The 23,992-nt window shown below is 43.5% G+C and overlaps 1 protein-coding gene across 1 annotated transcript in view; it reads right to left on the reverse strand.

The window, feature by feature from the left end:
- LGR4 (leucine rich repeat containing G protein-coupled receptor 4) overlaps window positions 1-21,840 on the reverse strand; it is a 79,708-nt gene extending 57,868 nt beyond the window's left edge. Inside the window, exon 1 of the mRNA XM_051622079.1 lies at window positions 21,192-21,840. Within this exon, the coding sequence (XP_051478039.1) occupies window positions 21,192-21,376 (185 nt within the window). The 5' untranslated portion in view covers window positions 21,377-21,840. The remainder of the gene's footprint in view (window positions 1-21,191) is intronic.
- Window positions 21,841-23,992: the final 2,152 nt, after the last annotated feature.

Genomic DNA, 23,992 nt, shown 5'->3' on the forward strand with positions numbered 1-23,992 from the left:
CTGCATAAAATGTCTCCAGTTCACTCTTAGAGAAGAGCTACAGGTTCAGCTTCTACTTCAACAGTACAGGACTGAACATGGGATATCTTGTATAATGAAAGTGGCAGAAATCATCTCATTCTTATCTGACTTACCACAGAGTTAATTATTTCATCTCAAGAAAAAAAACTCCATGCATGCTTTGCCTTGTGAAAAACATACAGTTTTTTCCTCAGTGGTCCAAGTTGTGAAGCTTCACAACTGCACAAACAGACTAGCTCTACTACTGCAAGTAACCCTCAGACTTCACAAGCCTTCACAAACAGAATCACAGAATCACCAAGGCTGGAAAAGACCTTTAAGATCAAGTCCAGCCTATGACCCAACACGACCACATGGGCTAGACCATGGCACTAAGTGCCACATCCAGCCTTTTCTTGAACACATCCAGGGATGGTTCTTCCACTCCCACTTCCCTAGGAAGTCCATTTCAGTATCTAATCATCCTCTCAGTGAGGAAGTACTTCCTAATAGCCAATGAAACCTTCCCTGGAGCAGCTTGAGGCCATGCCCTCTTGTCTTGTTGTTAGTTGCCTGGAAAAAGAGCCCAGCTCCCACCTGACTACAACCTCCTTTCAGGTAGTTCAAGAGAGTGATAAGGTACCCCCTGAAAGCTTCATCTGCAGCTTTGCACCAGTCAAAGCAGGATCTCATATCCAGAGACTTCCCTTTGCTGGAACATCAGACTATGGGATGTTTTTTCCCTGAGAGCTGGGCTGCCATGCCCAGGAGAAGGTGACAGAGCAGTGACTGTTGTCACTGCTGACACCTCTGTGCACACAGCCATCACTGCCAGCGTTGGGTGGACAACTTCACAGCACCGCACATGTATGCATCTCTCATGATCTCAAAATCTTGGCAGAGGTACAGCCCTTCCACTGACACTGGCCAACACGTAACAAGTGCCTGCAGAGCCACACCATCCAAAGGTTCCAGAGCCTCAAGCAAGGCTGCCTGAACCATGCTAAGCCCAAGGGAAGCATGACTAACTTCAATCAATATGGGCTGGCAATATAGTGGAAACTGGCAGGAGCAACCACATCTGCAGGTAAAAAGACATCCAGAAAAAAAAAAATATTAAAAAACTATTAAAAATCTGTAAAGGAACTGAGTTTGGATGAAGTGAAACCAACTGAAAGCTCTCCAAGAACTTCTCTGTATGTACAGAGAGATAAAGGAGAAATACCACAGTGCTTCCACCTCCAAAGGTCAGAGGACAAAAGGCAGATTCTTTTACCTGCAGCAGAAAGCCACATAAGAAGATCAACAGTCTTTTTCTTTTATTTTTTTTATATACTATTATATACAAACTATGCTTAAATGCAAATTTTAGGTGGGTACTTAAAGAGGTCACCACAAGCAATTTGTCACAACCACTGACAGGCCTCCTGTGCAGCTAATATGCCAAGAAGCTTTTCAGTGTAACAAACTCTGACTGAGATATGGGTCCTTACTCAAAATTTGCCCCAAACTGGAGCAGCCTTATCCGAAAATCAAAACAGTCTGTGAACCTGGTTCTTCATCAACAGAGTCTTTTCACACATCTAAACCACAACCAGAGGCACAAACAAAGAAAACTTTTGGGTGAAAAATAAGGTTTGAATTATAAAAGGAAGATTTGTGGGGAAAGACTGTTATCATGTACTGGACCAACTGATAGAGATGTGGGAGGTTTCAGGCACAGAGACCCTATCTGAGGTCCCTACTGGCATGCAGATATTTATTTTTCTGCTATAGGCCTTCCTGCTAACCCACAGAGGTTGGCTGACACTACAGCACACAAAGCAGCCAGCACTGTCTGAACTGGCAGCCATAAGAGGGTTAATGCACACTGCACACCAATTAGAAAAACCCTATAGTTAAAATTAACTGCAATTACAAAGAAAAAAAATAAAATAAGAAGAGGAAAAAGAAACCAAAAAACCTCATTCTCACAAGCCTAGAGAAAAAGCCAAGTACACTGTTACAGGGGGAATCCAGCCCTTTACACATTCCCATTCCAGCCAGCATATTCACAGTAGTTTCCAATAAACATCTACACAAGTCACTGGAGAGGGGGAGGAATCTGTTTTCTTTCATATAATTCCACAAAAATAACTGTCATCACAACCACCCTTGTGGCAGAAAAGTCCATATTTGCCTGCAGTGAAATCCGTCTGCAGCTGCCCTGTGGAAAAGACAGCCAATAATTGGCTTCTTTCACCTCTGTTAACCACGAACAAAAGTGTCATTCAGCTCCCAAATGGACAGAAGGCACCAATGGATGGTCAGCTCGCTGAGCCAATGGGCTGGAATAACAATAACCCTGTAGCATTTTCTTTTTCCTTTTGTTTAGTCTTTCAAAGCCCTTAATTAAGACCCTCACAAAGCACCCCTACAGGCTTCTTTCAATGAGGCATTACACGCCTGTTTTCTTGTATTTAAGGAAGAAAAGTAACAGGGACTTCTGAAACACATTAAGCAGTACACACAGTTTCCATGTATTCACCACTGAAATACTGTTACATTTTAGATATTATCGTCAATAAAAATCAGTTGAAGCTTACTGTGCCTGCCCTTGCGATGACAAAAAACAAAATCAATACAGGCAGTCTGAAATCTGGCAGAACTACAGGCACTCGCCCAAACCCACGGCAAGCCAGAAGCTCCCAACACGAAAGCAAGTGGAACAAGGCATGTTGATGAAACATCCCTGGGCATCCTGAAGCAGACAGCTGGGAAAGGACCGGGCAACACAGGGAACTAATTTGTTGGGACTGCACATGATGCACTAGCATTGTCTGAAAATGAGAGCTCGTGAAGGCAAAGGTATAAACCCTGCTGGGCTTAATGGCCTCGTGTACAATTAAATATCTGCTTGCATGTAACATACAGAAGGTAATCTGTATTTCATTATTTATAACCAAACTGATGTAATACCAATGCTTGCATATTAAACCGGGCATTTGAGGACTACCTCTGCTTTTCAGCAGCGTAGGCAGCCTCTGTTTCACAGAAATGCTATAGAAACAGAATCATAGAACCCTTTGGCTTGGAAAAGACCTTTAAAGTCAAGACCAGCCATTAACCTAGCCCTGCCAAGTCCAACTTGCAATACTACAGCGAACTACAGCAGCTCTTTTCTTGAAGGACTTCTTTCCCAGCCACAAATAGGCAACAAAAGTTTTAAGAAAACACCACTGAAATAACACCCTGGTAGGTGCAGGCTAGTTTGGGGAGACCTCTTTGTCTGGCCCCTTCCCTCTCCAAACCCACCGGAGCAGCAGCCTGCCAGGGCTGCTGGTTTTAGTGGGGCACCCCATGTGTGCGGCGAAGGGACAGGGGAGCACCAGGTCCAACCACCACCTAACAAAGCCATCACCCGGCCAGCCATGGGCCAGCCCCTCCAGCGTGCGGCGGCTCCGGCCATTGTCTTGTAAATGCCCTTGTCCTGTGAAAGGCAGCATATGTGCGGCTTCCTCGCAGGAGACCAGACCAGCAATAGACCGAGCAGCCAACAACTACCAAAATCATTAGCAGAGGGTATTTTTCAGTCAAAGAACCACAGGCTGAGGCTCTCGTAATCTCTAAAGCGAGCTCTCCCCTGCAAGAACACTGGAATAGCCTTTTTATGACTGACAGAAACCCCACACAACTCAGAGAGGGGACAGGACAAAGACATTTTTATTACTCAACCAATCTGAGAGAACATAAAAAGCAACGGTTTAAAATCCTCCTCTCTACACTACCTTTAGGTATTCTTTAACAAGCACCACTTGCTCCAAAAACTTTGTGAGTGCAAGCAAAATGCAACTGGGTATAAAATCAGCTTTTTTTTTTTTTTTTCATTTTTTATTTTAAATATACCAAGGAGCTTGTATCTGTATTCACATAGTCAAGGAAGTAACTCCCTTTCAGGAACAGTCATCTAGCAGTAGTACTCAGTGAGTCTGCTCTTCAAAAATCTGACTATTTAGGTATTATACACCAAAATCTCTTACAGTCTTAGCTTTGACTGCTAAATTAAGGCCCCAACAAACAACACGACTATGACCTGTCCTACGTGGTGTTCTTGCTCCCTTCTACTATGAAAAAAAATGAGTAATTGAACTAAAAGACAAGGGGAAAAAAAAAAAAAAAGATAAAGACAATGTCTGCCTGACTTCGCTTTCAAGGCCTAACTCCAAGCACTCATTTTTGGAAGCCTGTTCACAAACCTTTATCAGAACATGTTTTATCACTGACCTTGACAGAGCTTCAACATCGATCAAGCAGGAGTTTGCTCCCAAGTTTTATTGTATTATTGACAATTTCTGAGATTATTTACCACAGCAGTTCAAGATGGATTCCACTCCAGCAGCAAAGATCAAGAAAAGTAATTTAAATTCTGAAAACAAGCATGAAAACGTCATTTTAACTGCATCCAATGCATCAGCTACAATCCAAATTCATACTGTGCTGGTAAGTACTGTATTTAATAAAACAGCAATATAATGTGAAAATATGCCACTGCAATATAATGCAAAAATAGCAAAACAAGATCAAACCCTTCCCACACCTCCCAAAGCCCCAGACACAGCTCCAAGTAGCACACAGAATCGCTCAAAAAGACCTTTAAGATCACCAGGCCCAACCATAACCTAACTCTACCAAGTTCAATGCTTAAACCATGTTTCTAAGCACCACATTTACATGTTTCAAACACCTCCAGGGATGGTGATTCAATCACCTACCTAGAGAGCCTATTTCAGTGTTTTATTACCTATTTCAGTGAAGAAGTTTCTTCCAATATCTAACCTGAACCTCCTCTAGCACAACTTGATGCCATTTCTTCTTGTCCTATCACTTTCAAACTGGAAGAAGAGACCAGCTCCCCACCTCAGTCTCCTCTCAGCACGCAAAGAGTAGAGGTTATTGGTTACAAATTACACCCCAAACTGGATAGAAGTGCTAGCCAAATTTAGTAGTACAGCTCTGGACTTCTGGATTCTATCCTAACATAAATAAAAATAATACTTATCATTGCTGACCCAAGAACATAAACCAACAGAAAACTCACATATTCTCTAATTTTTAAGGAAAATGTATACAAGCAAATGAAATCTTTCACAGAAACCCTCAGCCAAAAAAACCCTGACAGCCATTGCTTAAGAGGTCAAAGTAGTACTTATTACTAGTAATTTCTTGAAAAAGTTAAGTTCTCTCTTCAGTTTAATTCTGTTCTCAGCATTGACATGACTACTCCTATTTAAAACTGAGTAGATTTTAATCACTAAACTGTCAAGAAAAAACCGGCATACTTAACGCAAACAGAACATTACAAGTATTTACATGAAAAACAAAGACCTACCACATTAACTACCCAGCCCACACTCTTAGCAACAGAGATTAAGGCTTGTCAAGTTTAATCATGTACATACATAGGATCAATTTTTAATATAAACACATCCAAAGCATGTGTGATGGAAAAGTAAGAGCCCCAGAAAGGCAACCAAGTAATCTGCCTGCATTTCTAGCCTGCTTGTAGGCAGAAATATTATGTCTCTTTCCAGCAATATACATTTTACAGGTGAACTCCAAGAAGAAAATTGGGCTTGTGAACATTTTTCTATCTCCACACAACAAACACGGGCATGTTTTTCATTTTTTAATTCATCATAGGTATCTTATAGGCAAGAAAACACACTCTTGCTCTTACTTAAAGGCCATCAGTTAATGCAAATTCCTTTTTGATGTATAAAACTAGGTTGCAGTGAAGACAACTAGAACAGATGCAAGGTGGACAAAGAATACCCCTCCCAAGTTCCATTAATAAAAAGATCTGGTTTTTCTTGTTCTTGCTTATTTCAAATAAGTCCAATTTCTTTTGCCTTGAAAGACTATGGGGTTTACTGAATCAGTAAATTGGGGCCAGTAAAACTTGCCATGCAGCTTGAAACCTGTCCCTAATGCAGACACCTTAGTGCTACTGACATCCTGTTCTCCTCATTACTGATTTCATCACTTATTACCATCAACACATCATTTTTTTCCAATCTATCACCGCCAAATTTGTGAAGGTACTATTAAGAAACAAAACAAACAACTCCCTGAAAGTTGAGAGAGTGTTAAGGTTTTAACTGGAACTGGCAAACCATATCCTCTTTTAATTTTTAGTAACAATACACTTATAAACATCAATATTTAAGCTATCAGAAACGAAGCAGCGCTCTGCAATTATGGTGTCAGAGCCCACAATAAATACCAACACATCTTATAACCACTACCAAATCCAAAAAGTATAAAGCAGATGCAGTAATTTATTTTAACTTCTAGTTGAGCAACAAGCAATGCTAAAACGGATCAGAGATTAGAGCTCTAAGAGCTTACTTCGAAATAAAAGGCAAGAAACATTCAAACACCATCTCTTTTTGTCTGTTTCCAATAAAACACCAGGATATAATGAAGGCAGCGTAATGTAAAAACATACACAGCTTTGTCATGCTCAAAACACTTATTTCCACATACATGAAAACAGCCAATTTTACAAATGCATTTACTTACTGTGCAATTAACAGTAAAGGTTAAATAATTATTCCATCTTAGTAAGTGCACTAGATATTAAGGGATTCAAGACAAATGGAGCCTTTTGCTATTTTTCATTATATTTACCACAAAAGTTATAATAATGTAAGGACAATTTACAGTAAACATAGTAAAGAGGAAGCATCCCCATCCCTTTGACATACCAGATTGTATTTTGTATAACATACAGATTAATAGAAATTGCAGAAGACAATGCTTTTAGAGATAATCTTCATCACCCATTCCAAGAAATTATCAATCACACCTTCTCCAACTACTACCAACTTGAAGAGATTTTAACAAAGAATTTGTGTGCTTTACACCTTTTGGTCTTTACTATTTGTGTTTTCTTTATTTTTCACCATACTTCATACTAAAAAGGACAGCCCAAGTAAAAACCAGAAGGATATAATCCTGAGAAATTTCCACAGGATTAAATATGTATTTCTTTGCTATCACAGAAGCAATCAGTTTGGCTGCATTGCATCACATTCATCTCATAAGAAGTCATTCTCTTTTGACAGTTAAATAGCATATGATTAAACAACAGCTGCTAGTAAAAAGAGAAGGTTGAATTAATGGATGTTATTTGCTAACTTACATGTCCTTTCCTTTTCACCTGTATCACCCCGCCACACTATTGAAGTGCAGTGTAAACTGGTATTCTGCTGAACTCATACCACCCTTACAGAAGAGAGAAATGTTCAGAGCTTGCTATTTCAGTACATCTAGTAGCTGGGTTTCAGCAAACTGAAGCTTAACTAGCTACATGTAAAAGGTATAAATTACGTTTCCAAGACAGCTGCAGGCATTGCCTTGTTTGGAGTTGCATACTGAGCAACTCCGTTTCTCCAAACAAACTAATGTGCAGAAGGGTAAAGGGCAGTGAAGGTAATTATTGGAAGGAAATCTCTCCCTAGGCCAGAAAAGAATAATTAAGCTTGTGCAAGTTAAATCACATAGGAGAAGTGAACACTGAAGTAATAGAGTATAAGCGATAGCAAGAGCTATCTACAGTCTTCCTGAAAGGGAATTTAAGCAGGGGTAATCTAAGGTGGGATTGTTTAGGCAACACATAGGTAGTATCCCCAAACTTAATTCATGTTTCTTTGTATAAATGTACATGGTTCCCACACACACACGTGTGCACACCCCCCCACAGCAGAGAAAATGTTCAGTAACCTAGTAATTAAATGAGTGTGCTGAAATCTAAAGCAGTTAAACTGCATTCTGCAAGCCTGACTCCAACATAGTTTACTTATTGCTCATTAATACCTCCACAGATAATATCTTTTTAACAGTTAAAAATACTTAAAACATGACCAAGATTCTCAATGTGTAAGATGCCTCTTGCGCTTCGATCGCCAGAGTCTTTTGGGAACTGCCTTGTCTAAATGAACACAACATATGAGCATAAGTGTGATGAGTTTCTAGTCTATAGTCTTTCCTCAAAAGCCTTGGGCTATTGTGTGAAAACTTCAGGAAAGCCATCTGCACAACCCTGAAAAGCTGGTGAAGAAAAGCTGTAATAGAATCTCCTCCTTTGGAGCTTCTGAGCTGCGTATGTGGGGGAAAGAACCCTTCTAAGACACCAGCAAGGCACTGTTGCTGCTGACAAGATGCCAGCAGAATAGGGGTTGTTTGCATTTTTAATCACACAAACACTTGGTTGCTATTTGCTGAAGCTTCTTGGATGATTTGTATATAGTCTCTGAAAATAAACTATAAACTAATTGATTTTAAAATATAAAGCAATATGAAGCAATACTCAGTATTTTTAACATCCTATGCACTTCAGGGATATCTAAACCAAAACACAGACTACTTCATAATGACAGTCAAAGAAGCAATTCCATTTAAGGCCATGCTTGTGTGTTTGAGCTTCAAAAGGAGATAATAAAAATATGTAACATAAACCTTAAGGCTTTCCCAATAATTCTGCAGATAAGCAGTTAAGAGATCTGCTACTGGCCTCAAAAGCAGCATCTGTTGTTCTGCTAAAAACCCTTCTGCTTTCTTTACCAAAATTTAAAAGTGCACAACTTGTCTCCTAAACCCTTTTAGCAAAACCCTTAGATTAACTTTTAAAGCTGAGTATCTCTATATACCAATAGATTTCCATTGATGTACAGAGATAAACAAAATTGTGTCTGGGCAGAGATCCTCTCCACTATCTTGCACAAGGCTTGCACTGCAATACTGACTGACACACAGGCTGGGCTCAAATCCTGAAGCAAGGTGCTACTACTCCGTGGTTTTGCTTTCTTTACATCAGAGGTGCAAAGGACTTTTGTAACACTGAACATGGCCACATGTAAAAATACCTCTGCATTTTCACTGTTGATTCACACTGTGATTCACCTATTCTCTTAAAATTAGAAGGCACTTTTCAATTTGACATGGTAGCTTAAGAACTACACCAACAATTAAAATACACTGTGCACACAGGAGGAGTGATTATAGGCACTAGCTAACTTGTCCTTTTTCTCCATAACAGCATAATGCAACTAAAGCATTACCTTTCCAATTAAACATTTTGCTTATTTGTTTGGGGGGTTTTTTATGTACATATACCAGACACCCTGTAGAATCCTCAGTTTGCCCAGTACCTCTGGCAAAGTGTGAAAAACCAAGCAGGGACTGGTTGCACAGGAGCTATCAATGAAACTCTCACATTCAATCAGTACGTGTTGAATAGAAGTTCTGTGGAACAGGGACGACTCCCCAGTGATGCTGTCAGTCCTGAATGCTGCAATACACATACAGGAAAGGGAAAATAGACATAAACTCCGATTTTAAAAAGCCAGCTAAAGTTCAGAATATTACTTGTCCCATGTTTGGTCATTCAATTAGTATCTCCACACAGGTGACCCCATACCTATTTTTGCCATGACTAATATTTAGTACTTGAAGGTTATAGAAAAAAAAAAGTCCAGCTGTGCTAACAAATGAGGGAGCTCCAGTGAGTGCAATGTGATTTTATCAGACACAGCAAAACAAACATCCACAAATGTTTGCCAGTTTGCTAGTATTCTATAAACCAGCCCAAACCCACGAGGGGCAATGGGAACCTATGGCAGTATTTGTATTCTAGCCAAGCAGGCAGCTGGACAGTACAGGTATGATGTCTAAGTCCCAGGTATACATCTCACAGTCACAAGGAAAAGGAGCATGTGGATGTTTACATTGCCCTTCCAAATTGTGAGACATTTATAGCTACATATTCTCCTCTATCACAACAGAAGCTCATGGAAGAAGATTTCACATTGCCATGGTATAGTAGAACTTCTCAACTTGGCAATCACTTGCACATTACATTCCTTAAGGTTTGAAGCATTTGTTTTTATTACAGTTATTATGGTAACAAAGCTTACATGGGCAAAAAATTATTAGGCTGACACAGATATTAAGGCAGCAAGCAGCCAAGGATCAAACTGTACAAAGCTCCCCCAAGCCCTCCCAAATACCTTATACAGAAAAGCATGAAGGGCCTCGGTGGCTCCACACAAACTCCAAGCGAGGAGCAAGCCCTGAGCTGTCTCCTGCTGAGCATTCACAGGAAAAGAGAAGAAATGGAAGCTGTATAATCCCACTGAAGATGCTAAAGAACAAACCAGTGGGCAGAGCCATTTGCCCAGCAAAATGGCCTACAATATCAGTATGACCCTTTTGTAGTAAAATAAAATAAGACCGGACACCAAATTCTCAGAGCTCAGTTCACCGAAAAATGGTATTAGGAATGAGGATTATTTTATATTTAGGTGATTATTCCACTCTTCTCTATTCCTGATGGCACTGAAGCAACAGATCAGGTGAAGCACTACGCCTGAAGAAAATAGGGAATATATTTGGTGAGAAAAATAACCAGGCTTTTTGAATATATGCATCAACCTGATGTGTGTTAAGAGGATTTTTCCCACTGACACAAAAATTACTTATGTGAATGAACAGACAAAGACAGTGCAACCAGTCCTACACTTCAGCAGGATTTCCGATACATTATGGTTAAACAAAAGCCTTCTCTTTTGAACATGCTGTAGATTTAGTTTACTGGCACAATTACTTAGAAGAGTGGAAAAAGATGTATTTTTAAGAGGAGAAACTGTCCTTGCTCTGCAATTGCAGAGGTTTCTGCTGAAGGAATAAATGACTGTCATTTATTATCCTCAAAACAAATAAAAACCCTGTTTAAAACTCCTAAACCTTGAGATACTGCAAAATTTTGGTCTGGAAACTAGAGATGTATTTTTGCAGAAAACAGGTCAAAAAATTACAAGCTAGTTGAATTTTTTGAAAATGAGATGTCAAGCAAGAGCAAGTTGATTCTAAATAAATGATTAATTGACCTGGTTTATTGAAGAGATTTAATCCCTCCACCAAACAGCAGAGAGCCAGCAGATTTGCCCTTGGAAAAGACATGGATTTTCTACACCTAGCAAGACTCGCACTAGTTCTGTAAAATATTAACAGTTTGGTCAATATTAGCACATACAATTTTTTTATTTTTTTTTTTTTTAATTCAAGTGTTAAAACCAACAGAAGGAAAAAAAAGTATCAAAAGGCAGAAGCCTGTCCAGGTCCAAGCCACCTGCAACTGCGTTCAGAGTAAGGCCCTTTACACAAGTCTGTATCATTTTTCCCTCCCCAGCTCAGCTCTCCCCCTCCAATTCCACGAAGACCACCAGGACTCCAAGAAGACACCCAAAGGAAGTACAGCAGGCAGCCACTGGAGTGAAATGCCAGTAAGAGAGGTGAACTAGGACTTTGGAGATCGCTGCTAGCTGTAGCTTTGCAAAATTCCCATAAGGAATGTGTAAGTCTGGGCCTAAACACATCAATCTTCAAGCAGCACAGGGTCCCTTCGGTAGCTTCACAGGCTCCTAATTTCAAGGATCAGCCCAGAGAACTGCTGAAAGAACTACAAGCACATTTCCCACACAGGCCAATGGTTCCCCTAGTGAAAAACCAAACACGATTCTAGAGCTCTCAACCTTACCAAGAAGACGGCTGCTTCACAGATTTTATATGCAAGAACTGAGTGAAGGCCAGATCCACCAGTTATCCTCAGTGAAGAACAGCAGAGAGGTCTCCACATAGAAAGACCTAAAGGGAGAAGCCTGCACACCTAAGTCACCAGTTTCAGTGCCCCTTCTCTTTTCCAAACAAATTAACTATATCTGCTACTTTTCCAGATCATATAGAGCATATGGAAAAACACCAAGGAAAACTAAAATAATTTTTAAAAACATAGAGAACTGAATTTTACCAAGGACAGCCAGGACACCCTTTACATGAAATTTTAGCAATGAATAAAGGATTAAAGCTAGACACCACCGACTCCTTTTAACAGACACGGAGCAGCAGTCTTCCCCAGGTGTGCTCTCCTGGCTCACATCATCTTCCCCTCCAAAGCGGTGCTGCAACAGGAACAAACTGTCCTTGCTTACCTGTCACAACCTCCAAGCCCCAAGTGCAGGAAAAACAAACTCTGACTTTCCAAGCTAACACACTCTGGAGTCCTGTTTGGATGACAGGCAACATTTTGTCCCATTTTATGCTCTGAAAGAGGAAGTAATGGGCACAGGGGGAAACAGACCTCAAGGCATTTTCCAGTGGGACCACTGCATCTGCAACTCACATTGTCTGCAGAACACCAAGTACCAACCACCACAGTGCCCAGATGTTCAGAAAAAACATCACTTAGTATCACATAATGGGAAGAATGAAACATGACCATGGTGAACCTTACTGCATAGCTGCATCATTAATGTTGCATTGCCAAAATGGCTTCACTCCACATCTGGGGTTCTGGCCCCACAGCAAAGCACAGCGCCACACAAAGTGCGATGCCTTCAGCAAGAGCATTTTGGTGCTCACTGCAAACCTTGCAGCTAGCTTACTGAACTACCATGAAGTCTGAAGCCCCCAAGCCCTCTGCCCTTACAGCCCCATACACTGCCTGCAAAGAGGGGAATGAAATATTCCATATGTTTCCTTTGTCAGTGACATGCCTATTGAAAGCACAGCCACGCCGCTCTCCCCGCTGGGGCACCGGGTCAAGCTATTCATCTGTAACCATGCAGACATCAAGAAGGTAATGGGAAAACTCCCAAACAAAAACACATTTTCACTGAAGAAGGTTATAAAATACACAACCGCGTTTGCAGTGTTATTAAGCTAAATTAAACAGGTTTAGGCCTCCCCTGCATACCTCTGAAATTGCACATCCATCTATGATTCATTGCTAATTGCGTACCATTTTAAAAATCTAAACACATTTTCTCAAAAACTTTAGGGTGAAAAAAGTCCTTGTAAGACCTAACATTCCTCCAGGATTGGTTGGGGAGAGAAAAAGAGGAGGTACACCACTTAAAAAAACAACAAAACATTTCTATTTTATTGAGAAATTGATGAACAGAGAGCTGCAAAGATGGCCAATTACTCTCTGAGGACCTGACTCCTCAGGGTGCTCTCAACAACTTCACCCGACTTTGGATTTTTCTTCATCTTTTCCTTAAGATAAAGAATTAGTACTTGTTCTCTCAGAGAGGGAAAACTATTTTCTTCTCTTCCAAAGACAGCACCTTCTGCACCCCTTCTATCCCTTCTTCTAGATCACACTGATGGTGAGGCTCCTGCATTTTTCATGCAAAGCTTACAGGAATTAGTTACTGTATTTTTTAAAAGTGATAAGGTTGTTAAAAATCATAATCGTTTTCCTACCCCCAAAGAATTAACTTTATTATTTTCTTAACTTCAGATTTAAAAAAAATAAAAAAATGTTCAGACTTAAAAATTACTTCAATTGCATCTTCCCTGTGTCAGAATCTTGAGGCTGAGCTGACAAACATCAACCATTGTCTGAATGACCTACAAGTAACAAATTTATAAAACCCGATTTTTAATTGCATCTCTACTTCCAATATTAGTTCTGAACAACATCAACAAAAATATGCAAATTGAGCATCAAATTTCAACAAAAGACCTTATATGTTTTCAGGTTATCTCATGTTATACCAACAAATCTCTGGCTATATTTAAAACTGCAATCACTAGAGAAACACAAGACAAGTTCAATAGTGAAAAATCTTCATCTTCCACTCATCACTTTTCATGCTTCCTTACTGAATTGTATTTGTCAAATAGAAATGCAAAAAGAACACAAAGTTAGACTATAAGGAATCAGTTCTAATTTCTGCCATGCTATGAAGACAGTTCATCCTTTCAGAAGACATAGAATTAAACAAGATAACGAATAATATGCTTTTCAATAATTAAAAAAAAAAAAACAACTTATGTCAAAAGCTTAGCCAACAAGTTTTACTAACTCTTAAACACACTGTATGACTGAACCAGGCCAGCTAAGAAAAACATTAATTTTCTAGAACTCAGTAAGTATAAACAGAAAACAGGAGAGCAAGGCTGACAAAAATTCATGAAATTATATTATTAACCTCCCAAAACCAAATATATTTCACAGATGTCAGACCCTAGTCCACCAGGGAATATATATTGATATCATCAGTTCAAAAATAGCTATCTGAATTTATTTAAATGTTATGACATTATGTATGCCATCAGTTAGCTGATCTACATTCAAATCCAACCACAGTTTTCAGATACCTACTTTAAAGTGTTATTTTCAAGATCACTACAGCCCTCCCCGATGTTTTGTAAAAGACGTGTATCATGAATAATGTAATCTGACTGGCTGCATGCAGAATATGCTTTCAAATTCAGGGTGAAGCTGAAATGCAGATTTCTTTTCCCCTAATCTTCCAACAACAGTACTATGTTGCTGGGAAGTGGGAAGTTCTGACCTTATCTCCATAACTGTAAGTTAAATCATTCAACTATAAAATAAAATGCATTCTGCTATTTCAGCTATGTATTTTAAAATAAATGACATACAATTGGAAAATACTGAAAACTTTCAACTTCAGTGAAACTCAGACAGCTGCAGTAACTCAGCACTTTACCAAAAAAAAAAAGGTCCAGTGTTTTGCCAGGTAGATCAAGTGCCACTTCTGCATGATTTAATTATGCTTTCCAGGCACCCATACATCTAATGCTAGTTGCTTTCAATTTGGACATACCAGTTGTATTTGAAATACAAAATAGAGTAAATTTGGGCCTTGTCCTGAAATAAAGACTTTCAGAGATGTTTGTAGTGAGGACAGTATCTATACAGTAATGCCAAAATATTCCTCTCCTCTGTGTGAGCTACCTTGACACTCATTACCATGTGCAATTCTTCAACAACCGAACCAGCTGCTTGTCTATGGGAAAGGAAATATCAACACCTACCTCCACCTTTCCAAAAGGGTTGTCCAGGGCAAGCTGGCAGTGGGAGGGCATTAAGAAACAACATCACATGATCAGAAATCTCCTTTCAGACCAAAGTTTGAGAACATCTTATCAAAAACCTGCTGCAGTACCTGAAAGCCAGGTACAAAAAAATACATAAAGAGTATTTCCCTATAGCAAAATCCTAGGTGACTGCCACAGCAGATGACAGTTGGAGAGGATGGCCTGGGACCTCTAACCTACAAAATACTTTCGATACCTCTGTTAACAAATGTCTCGTAAGATTCAAATCTCAATGCAGTCTTCTTCAAAAAGGGATGGCTGCTTCTTTTCTTACCCTCCTGTGCACTTTTTCCCACCTCTGTCTCCTATTTCTAGGATCATACAAATCTCTTTATTCTTCCTCAAGCTATTTTTTGCTTTCTGCTCCTTCCGTAAAGAACCCCAAAACCACAACTTGGCAGCACAGAGCTGCAGCCTGAAACACATTCATCCTTTAATAGAACAACTGCTGGCCACGGAGTTCCATGTGGCCATCCAGCAGCTAACCAGTCCCATCCACTTCACTCCCTTGCTTATTTGCAAAACAAGAACCAAGCAAACCTGAGTTGTTGGCAAAACCTCCAGAACATAAAGCACAACATCAGCTCCTACCCGTTCTCCACAAGGGGACCATCTTTAGGAATAAGCTTTTAGGAAAAGCACAAGAATAGCCAAGAGAAGGGAAGGGAAAAGAGGGTCTCTGACATTCAAAGACGCTCCCAGAGCCCTGCAGCTCCCATGCTCTCTAAAATGAGATATGGATGCTCAGCCCTTCTGAAATCTAGGCCAGTAATTTTCTCTGGGTAAATAAGAGCTTGTGTTCTGCAAAAATTGCTGGCTTAGATGTAGAATACAAAACAAATAAAGATCCTTGCGGAGAAGGTTTCTTTGGGGTTTGTTTTGTTTTTCAATCTTTATATTACAGCTTCCATATTTTCCAGCTCAAGCAGATAGTTACTAGTAAATTCCTCTCAAGAACTGAAAAGGTATTTATTTACTAGTATAAACTTGCTTACACTGAAGTCCAACTTTTTCTATGCTGCATAAGTTTATCATACGTTTATCTTAGTATTTATTCCCCAAAGTCACATTTATGAGACTCTGCCAGTAAGCATCAAACAAGAAGTGACATATCGCTGATACAAATGAGCTCAATGGAAAAAACAAATGCTGAGTACCTGACAAATTATGTGCTATGGTAGGACACTCTGGGTTGTGTGTTTTTTCAGGGAGGAAGAAAAGGAAAACACCAAATTTGCTGCCAAAAAAAGACCATAAAAAGCTTAGAAATGTTGAATAAACTCTGCAACAACTTCACTTCTCTGGGGGCTGCTTAACAGCATCTACTTTTTTTTCCACACAACCAACATATAAATGAGCCAGTCCAAAATTAATCAAAGACTGCAATCATTAGGTGAAATCTGCTGGAGAGACCGTCACTGCAGCCACTGGGCTCTGGTCCAGGCTCTGGATGCTGCACCAGTGAAGTTCCCCTCCTGTGGGATTTCACAGGCCTGTACAAATTTAACAACGTTTCTGCCAACTAACAGGAATATTCATACTAAAATGACATGATTGTGTCTTTCCAAAATTAGTATGGAAAGCATGTTTTTTAAAAAGAGAGAAAAAGCCTTTTATTACTTGCCATCGTATCACCAGCACATGGCTCAGGCAAGTGAAAAACTAAACAGTCTAACTGTAAAACCTTCAAACCTCGAATTAGATAAGGCTTTTCTATCTCAGGAGGACTGTAATTATGATACATTTTCCAGACTCAAAGTCATGTCTGGACATCTTTACTTTTCACCGTAACAACTCTGCTAGACAGCATTCACAAAACCTCAGTCAGCTCCTTACTGTGCTTATCTGCCCACAGTGGGATGCTACATATCTGCATGTCAGTACCGGATGTATTAGAAGACACCTCACATCTACCTACTGCCTTTCATCATCATTTTACAAAATTAAAAGTGCCAGATGACAAGGTAAAAAAAAAAAAAAAAAAAAGTCTGCAGGCTCTGCTGAATCAAAATAGAATCGTATCATTCTGAGGTTTATATATAAACAGAGTAAGAAATTAACTTAAACACGAGACAGGGTAGGTGCTTCCAGACAGTCTGCGCACTGAAAAGATGATAATCAATTTGCTGCAATTGCTGAAGCTACCTCTGATATTAAACAAGGGGAAAAAAATAAATGACAATCCTTCTCAATTGCCACATTTTGATCTTATAACATTAGTGCATAACACAGCAGACAGAAACAGCTAATATTAATGTTAAATGAGTAATAAAACCCAAAAGACCAAGCTGACTGTTTCATTCTGGAGGTTTACCCTCTAGGGCAGCAGGGGCTCAAAAGCCCTCCTTCCACAACTCAAAGAAAGTAAAATCAAAGCAAGGGACTCCCACTATTCCCTGAAAATACAAGCAAGAAGCACTAGAAGGAAAACTATCTGCACTTGATATTTTCATAGTTCAGGTGCCCAAAATATAATAGCAGACACTAAGAAAGGACTATATTCCTCATGGTTGTCAGGCAAGCCCCCTAAAACAGCCAAGCCCATGCAAGATGTCTCCAAAGTCATTATCTAGCATTATCTGCTTTTCCTCTCCTCCACAAGACTCACACAAATATTAAATCTCCAAAACTGGAGTTACAGTTCTCAAACTGACACCCATGAGAAACACAAGTATGCCCTACCATAACTTTCCTTCACTAACATGGATGTTTTCCAGTGCATGGCACATGAAACATCACAGCAAAGATGAGGTGAGTACTGCAACGATTTAAAAAACCCAAACAAACAACATTTTCACATCTTGCATTGGCATCTCAACTTGCTAGACGACAGTTATTTTGCAACAAAGCAGAATCACAACCCTCATCAACAGAAAAACAAGCAGCTGGTAATTAAGAGTTACATAAACACCTACCTAAATTATACAGCATAAATGGCCGCCTACAGTAAAAGTATCAAGTAATTATCCCTGGTCATGTCCTACTGACTCCCTCTGCCTTCCTTCCCATCAGTCCCATCCCCTTGTCTCCAGCCCCTCAAAGAGTTTGTATCTAGTGCTGCCACCTCTCTCCTTCCCCAGCACTTGTGTAGCTCCCACAAAATGACTGCAGTTGGGACGACCTACTCACCTTTCTTTATTCAAATTCCACTTCTCAAAGTGCACTGATGACTCAAAAGTAATGAGCAGATACCCCCTCTTTCCAAGCTGCCTTGGTCTGATGCAACTACCCTCAGGTGACCATACAGTACACTTCAGTAACCATGTAACCCCAGTCCTTTTCTCTCTGCACCCCAGCCTAACAGTTGTAATGTGTTTAGCCAGGTATGAATGCAGTGGAGTGTCTACTCAATGCATGTTCCACACAAAACATCTGCTGTGTTTGGAGGACCTTTCTAATCACCACAGTAAGCAAGGAATGAGGAGTGGGCCAGTCAAGAGCTGAAGAGAGAAGAAAGACAAGGGGAATCCAAAAGGATATGCCTTTGAGGCTCTACAAAAATCACTGCCTGACCATTCATGGCAGCCCAAGAAACGTGGCTGTATTTCTAAAACACCTTGGAAATTATGTTATTAAAATTAATGCAAACAAATTAAGACTGCAGGAAAACAGAAGTAGTACAAAAATACCAACTCTCTTCCATGGTTCTCAACTGCTTTGAAACTCATTCACTGCCAACTTGGGTGAACTGTAAGAAACTTCACTTCAGTTGCTCTCTCCTGGCCAAAGCCAAAACATAGGCACAACTTTTCTGTGAAGTATTGTGAAACATGACTTGTAACACTCTCCCAGCCATCTCTACACTACTGTCTCTCCTCTGCTATGGTTATAATTAAAAAAGCCTCGTTATCAATGCCAAGGGGATTTCCTGGCATCATTATGCTGCCTGAAACAAAACATGGAAAAGCTTTCTTCTCTCCACGTAGGTAAGATGCTTTGCCATGACACAAACGTGTTAGGTAGGGGGGACGAGTTTATTTTCTTTTTTCTTTTTCTCTCCACAATAGCCAGCCTATCTTCTCTAGCAAAACTATACATTGTCCAGGCTAAGCAGGTCAGAAATGGGTTTTCCATTGCCTACAAAACTGTTTTCCACATAACCTACACTTCCAGTGGCCTTGCGATAACAGAGACTATTCAAGTGCAGAAGTGCCAAGAATTCACCCATTTTTTCCTTCTGTAAATACAGAAGCAGGAACTAAACACAAACGGGGACCAAGAGTATCCTTTGCTGCCACAGAATCAGGTTGCTCTAAGTTTCTGCTAGAGTTTGAAGAGCTCAAAACCAGCAGTGACACAAGCTCATCCCAAAACATGCAGAACACATTAAGTGTTTCCAAGTCTCCTCTCACTTTTGGTGTAGACATTAAGTTTGCTTCTGGAAATTTACCTGCACAGTAAGGAGGAACTTAGAAACTGAAACTCTTTGGCAACCTTATCTCTAAGGGGTGTTGGCTATGACAACTTGTACCCAATTAAGACAACAAATGCCATGTTGCAGACAGGCAAGGAGGTACTGAGCCCATTTTACACGACAGCCAGACAACGTAGTAGCGATAAAACCTTGCGCTTAAACGCATCTTTTACCAGAACAGGCTTCTAGGACTTTTCATTAACATCCCTGGTTTATCTGTGGAGGAAAGAGAAGACACTTCTCCACTAAGTCCAAGGCTCCACAATGGCAGCTCCTGACCCTGTAACTCCAAACACTCACAAAACACTGTTTCTGCCACAGAAAAAACACTATAAAGTCAGTTCCCACTAATACTTTAAGAGCACAAAAATGAACACAACATTTAAGTACAAGTAACAACCCAAGACCTGTAACTTTTGCCATTCATCAAGTAGGAGACAAGAGAAAGGCCCAGCAATCTTTCTCCACCCAGTTTGAACAACTAACCAAAAAAAAGAAACAAAACAGGTAGGAGAAACTGGAAACCTGCTAAGTAAACAAAACCTCCGGTAACTAAGAATCAGACTCGCTCTGCATATTAACTAAGCGTAGGCAAACAAAGAGGGGGGGGAAAAAGTGACATTTTTGAAGGTACCCACGACTGCTGCACCTTGGCAAGGCAGCAGCCCAGGGCCGGTCTGAAACCACGCGCCGTGATTTGCTCTGTATTGTACGTTGTGAGTGCAGCGAAGCTTCAGTCATAGCAGCCCTGACCCCTGGCCCACGCCAGACCTCGCTCCAGCCTGTGAAATCTTTGCCGGGAACCAGGGCAAGACTGACAGGTTTTATTGTGAAACGCAACAGGTTTGTGGATTAGCAACAGTACCATATTGAAAGTGGCAAACCTCCCTATGGTCGCGTTTCTACCAAGAAGAGTGTTCGTTCCTCAATTCAATTTAAAGTTACCCAAACTCAACGCAAGACCAACCAGTCTGTGTCTAGCTTACAATACCACGGGACACGGAGAAACTGTTTTAAGAGTTTGTATTTTTCTCCGTCCACAAGCAAATCTTGACAAGGCTCCCAAGCGGTATTTCAGCTGGTTTTTCAAGGTATGCATCCCATACCGAGAGTTCTGCAAAAAGCAGAGCCGTCCTGAGATAACCGGATCTACCCATGCTGCAGACTGAAAACGCCTTGACTTTTGGGAGAAGACCGGACAGCCTGGGATCTGGGTTCTGAAAAGAGAACTGAAGGAAAGGGCGCTCCGGTGCGAGGACATCGCCAAGAGCCGCACCATGTGCGGGGCAGCCGTCCCCGCACGGCACCGGGACCGACCGGATCCCACCGAACCTCACCGGGATCTACCCCCTCGCTCCCACAGGACCCCAGCAGCTCCTCCCGGTTAACCCTGCCGGCCTTTTTTAAAAATCTCCCAGGCGGATCTCTTGAGGGTTTCGGAGGGCTCAGCCTAGCCGGCTCACCTCCGTCCGCCGGGCCGAGCCCCCCGCGGGGTTCCGAGGATTGCGGCAGGGCCGGGCCCCGGGCCAGGTGCTGCTTCGGGCCCCGGGCCGCCCTCACCTGCCCCGGCGGGGCCGGGCCCTGCGTGCGGCCCGGTGGGCCCCGCCGCTGCCCGCAGGCCGCCCCCCGCGGGGCGGGGCGGGACGGGGACCGGGCGGCGGCCGCGTGACACCGGCAACAACAACCCTATAAACCCGCAATTATCGGTTTGGTTTTTTTGTCGTTGGTTTGTTCTCATAAACAAGACGGGGACAAACCACCCACTCCTTCCCCCCCGCCCCCGCCACCTCGGCTACCTGCCCACCCCGGCCCCGTTCCGACTCACAGGGCGTGCGTGAAGGCGCTGAGTCCCGGGGGCACGGCGGCCAGCCCCCGCCCCGAGCAGTCCACGCCGCGGTCGCCGTCGCAGCTGCAGGAGGCCGGGCAAGGCGGAGGGGACGCTCCGCCGCTGGGCCCGGCCCAGCTCCCCAGGCCCCAGGCGACGAGGCCGAGCAGAGCGAAGCACCGCATCGCCGGCCCCCGCCGACCGCCGGCCAGCCGCCCCCGGCTCGGCTCGGCTCGGCTCGGCTCGGCCTGCCGCTCTCCGCACAGCAAGCCCCCCTCCCCGCCGACTGGCGGAAAAAAATCGATATTGGAAAAAAAAAAAAAAACACACCACAAACACAAAACAAAAAAAACCCCAAAACACGACCAAAAATAGGAAAATAAAAAGGCGCCCGTGGCCCGGCGCGGCCCTGGGGCCACCTCAGCGGCGCGCCCGGGAAGCCAGCCCTCCGCCGCCCGCCTGCCCCATCCAACGCCCGCAGCGCCCGTCGCCGCCGCTCATCTCAAGCCAGCAGGTACCGGGCGGGGGCGGCCATGGCCGGCTCGCCCGCGCCGCTGCCGGTGAGTGGCGATCCCCAGGGAGCGGCGGCGGCCGCGCGCCCCGGCCCTGCGCTGCGCTGCGCTGCCTGCGGCGGGGCTGCCCTCGGCGCCCGCCCGCCCCTCCCGGCCCCCGCTCGCTGCGAGCCGCGGCGGCCGCTCTGCGCCCAGCGCCGAGGTGCGTATGCTAATGAGGCCGCCGCGCCCGCGCTCCTATTGGAGCAGGTCGGGCGCGGGGCTGGTAAATATGCAAAACACAGAGAGGTGGCAGCCAATAGGAGAGGGGGGCGGGGCGGTATCGGGGGCGGGGCCTCCTGGCCACCGGGCCCGGCCCCGCCTCTCGCTGCCGCCGCGCCCGGGACCCTCGCGGGGCTGCCGGGGCGCGCTTGGCCGCGGGAGCGCGGCTGAGCGGGGCTTGGGGTGGGGGCCCAGGGACAGGCTGGCCCTGTGAGCGGCGGCAGCGCCGGACCCCGCCATTCCAAAGCCCCACTTCCCCCTGCTCCTGCCCGACCTTTGCCGCGGCGGGGCCCGGCGCCCGCTCCCCCGAGCCTCATCCCGCCGCGGTGCCGCGACCCTCGGCCCTGCAGCGAGGGGTGGCGAAGGCAGCTGCTGCCCCCCGGGCCCTGTACAAGGAGATCCCAGCTGGCATCGCGCATCCGTCTCGGAGCAGACCCCCGATGCCATGCCGGCTCCCTGCCGCCTTGACCCCGAGCATGTCACTCCCGTCGCCGCAGCAGCCGCGGCTGCCGCACGAGTTCTCCTCACAAGCGATTTGCTTTTGAAGACCTGCTTACCTGGCCCACGAAACATCACCAAACTTGTGCCGGCAACCAGTCTGTGTCCTCTTTTCCTTACTGCCTTAGTAAAATAATAAACGAAACTGAACATCCAGCTGTCCCTGCAGTTCCATCACCACGTGTGTGCTGCCGTTTTCTTCAACCAATTTTTTTTTTTAACATGCTTTCTTTTGGATGGTTCAGACCCACAGCCACCACCAGGAGTGAGCCTGCTACACGTTTGGTTCAGCTCACCCACACACGGTGCTTTGTGTGGGTCACTGGATCTTACTGGGGGTGTCACCATAACACTCCGGTAACACCGGTTGAGACCTTTCACCCCCAACTCCCTATGGCCCAGACCCCATCATGAGCTCTGAGCACATGGACGTGTTGAAGCAAGTAGTGTGAAGACACCAGAGCCTGCCCTGACGGCAAACGCCGGCACCATCTACTTTACATGTCTCCTTTGGATGCTCTGAACCTGCCTGGGGAGTTGCCTGCCCCTGGCACAGCCCCCAGCACAGGCCCCAGCTGCAGCCTGAATCACACCCAGGCAGGTGCCTGCACAGCCCAACCCAAACAGCACAGATGCCCACAAGATGGGAGCTTTCCTGGGGCCTTCTGCTGCTGTACAGGTAGGCAGGATGTTCATTTCGTGGCTGATTGATGAGGAGCACACAAACAAGTGAGTGACTGACAACCTGCCTCCGCCGTAGGAGGGAAAGGGGATGAACCACACCGAGCTCCAGCTGACTTTCCCTGAATCCAGGAGTGGATTTGCAATGGTGATTGAACCCTCAGACCAAAGCAAGAGCAGCCGTGCGAGGGCTGCACGCGATATGGTGCCATGCACTTCAAGTTGCTGCAATGGCATCCAAAAAATCCTAAATACCTGCACACACAGAGAGTCAAACGCATCAGGGATGCAGCACGCTTGTTCCCAGCAGAGACACAGTGAACAGGCAGCATTCACAGCAACCCTGGGCTGTTCAGGGGAGTCAGGGGGGGAGGGACCCATTCCTTACACCTGACGTTACCAAGGACCACCCTTACTGACACGGACTTCACAGGGAATACTCCATGCCCAGCTGAGGTCTGGGTGATCAAACCTTCCTTGCACTGAATGAGGGGGGTGGAAGATGAGAACTGTTGGCCTAAAATCAGTAATTTTCTGGACTTTAAAAATCAGGCACGTAGAAAGTGGAGAACAAAAGATTTAAAATAATCTGTACTCAGGAAGGGTAAGTGCATGTTGAGGACCCTAGAAATATACAACCTCCAGTAGCCACCTCCACCTCCTACATTTCTCACAATTTCTTCAACTGTTAATTCCCTTCTAAAAATGCTAACACTGTTTTACCTAATTACTAAAAATATTATTCTCTTCCATACTGGAAATGCTGTTCTTGATGCACTGATTTTGTATTACCACCATCTTTCATCACTGCAAAAAGAAGGTGACAGTAATTTTTATAACTTGCTCTGT

Source organism: Apus apus, chromosome 5 (genome assembly GCF_020740795.1).
Source record: "Apus apus isolate bApuApu2 chromosome 5, bApuApu2.pri.cur, whole genome shotgun sequence".
Lineage (NCBI taxonomy): Eukaryota > Metazoa > Chordata > Aves > Apodiformes > Apodidae > Apus > Apus apus.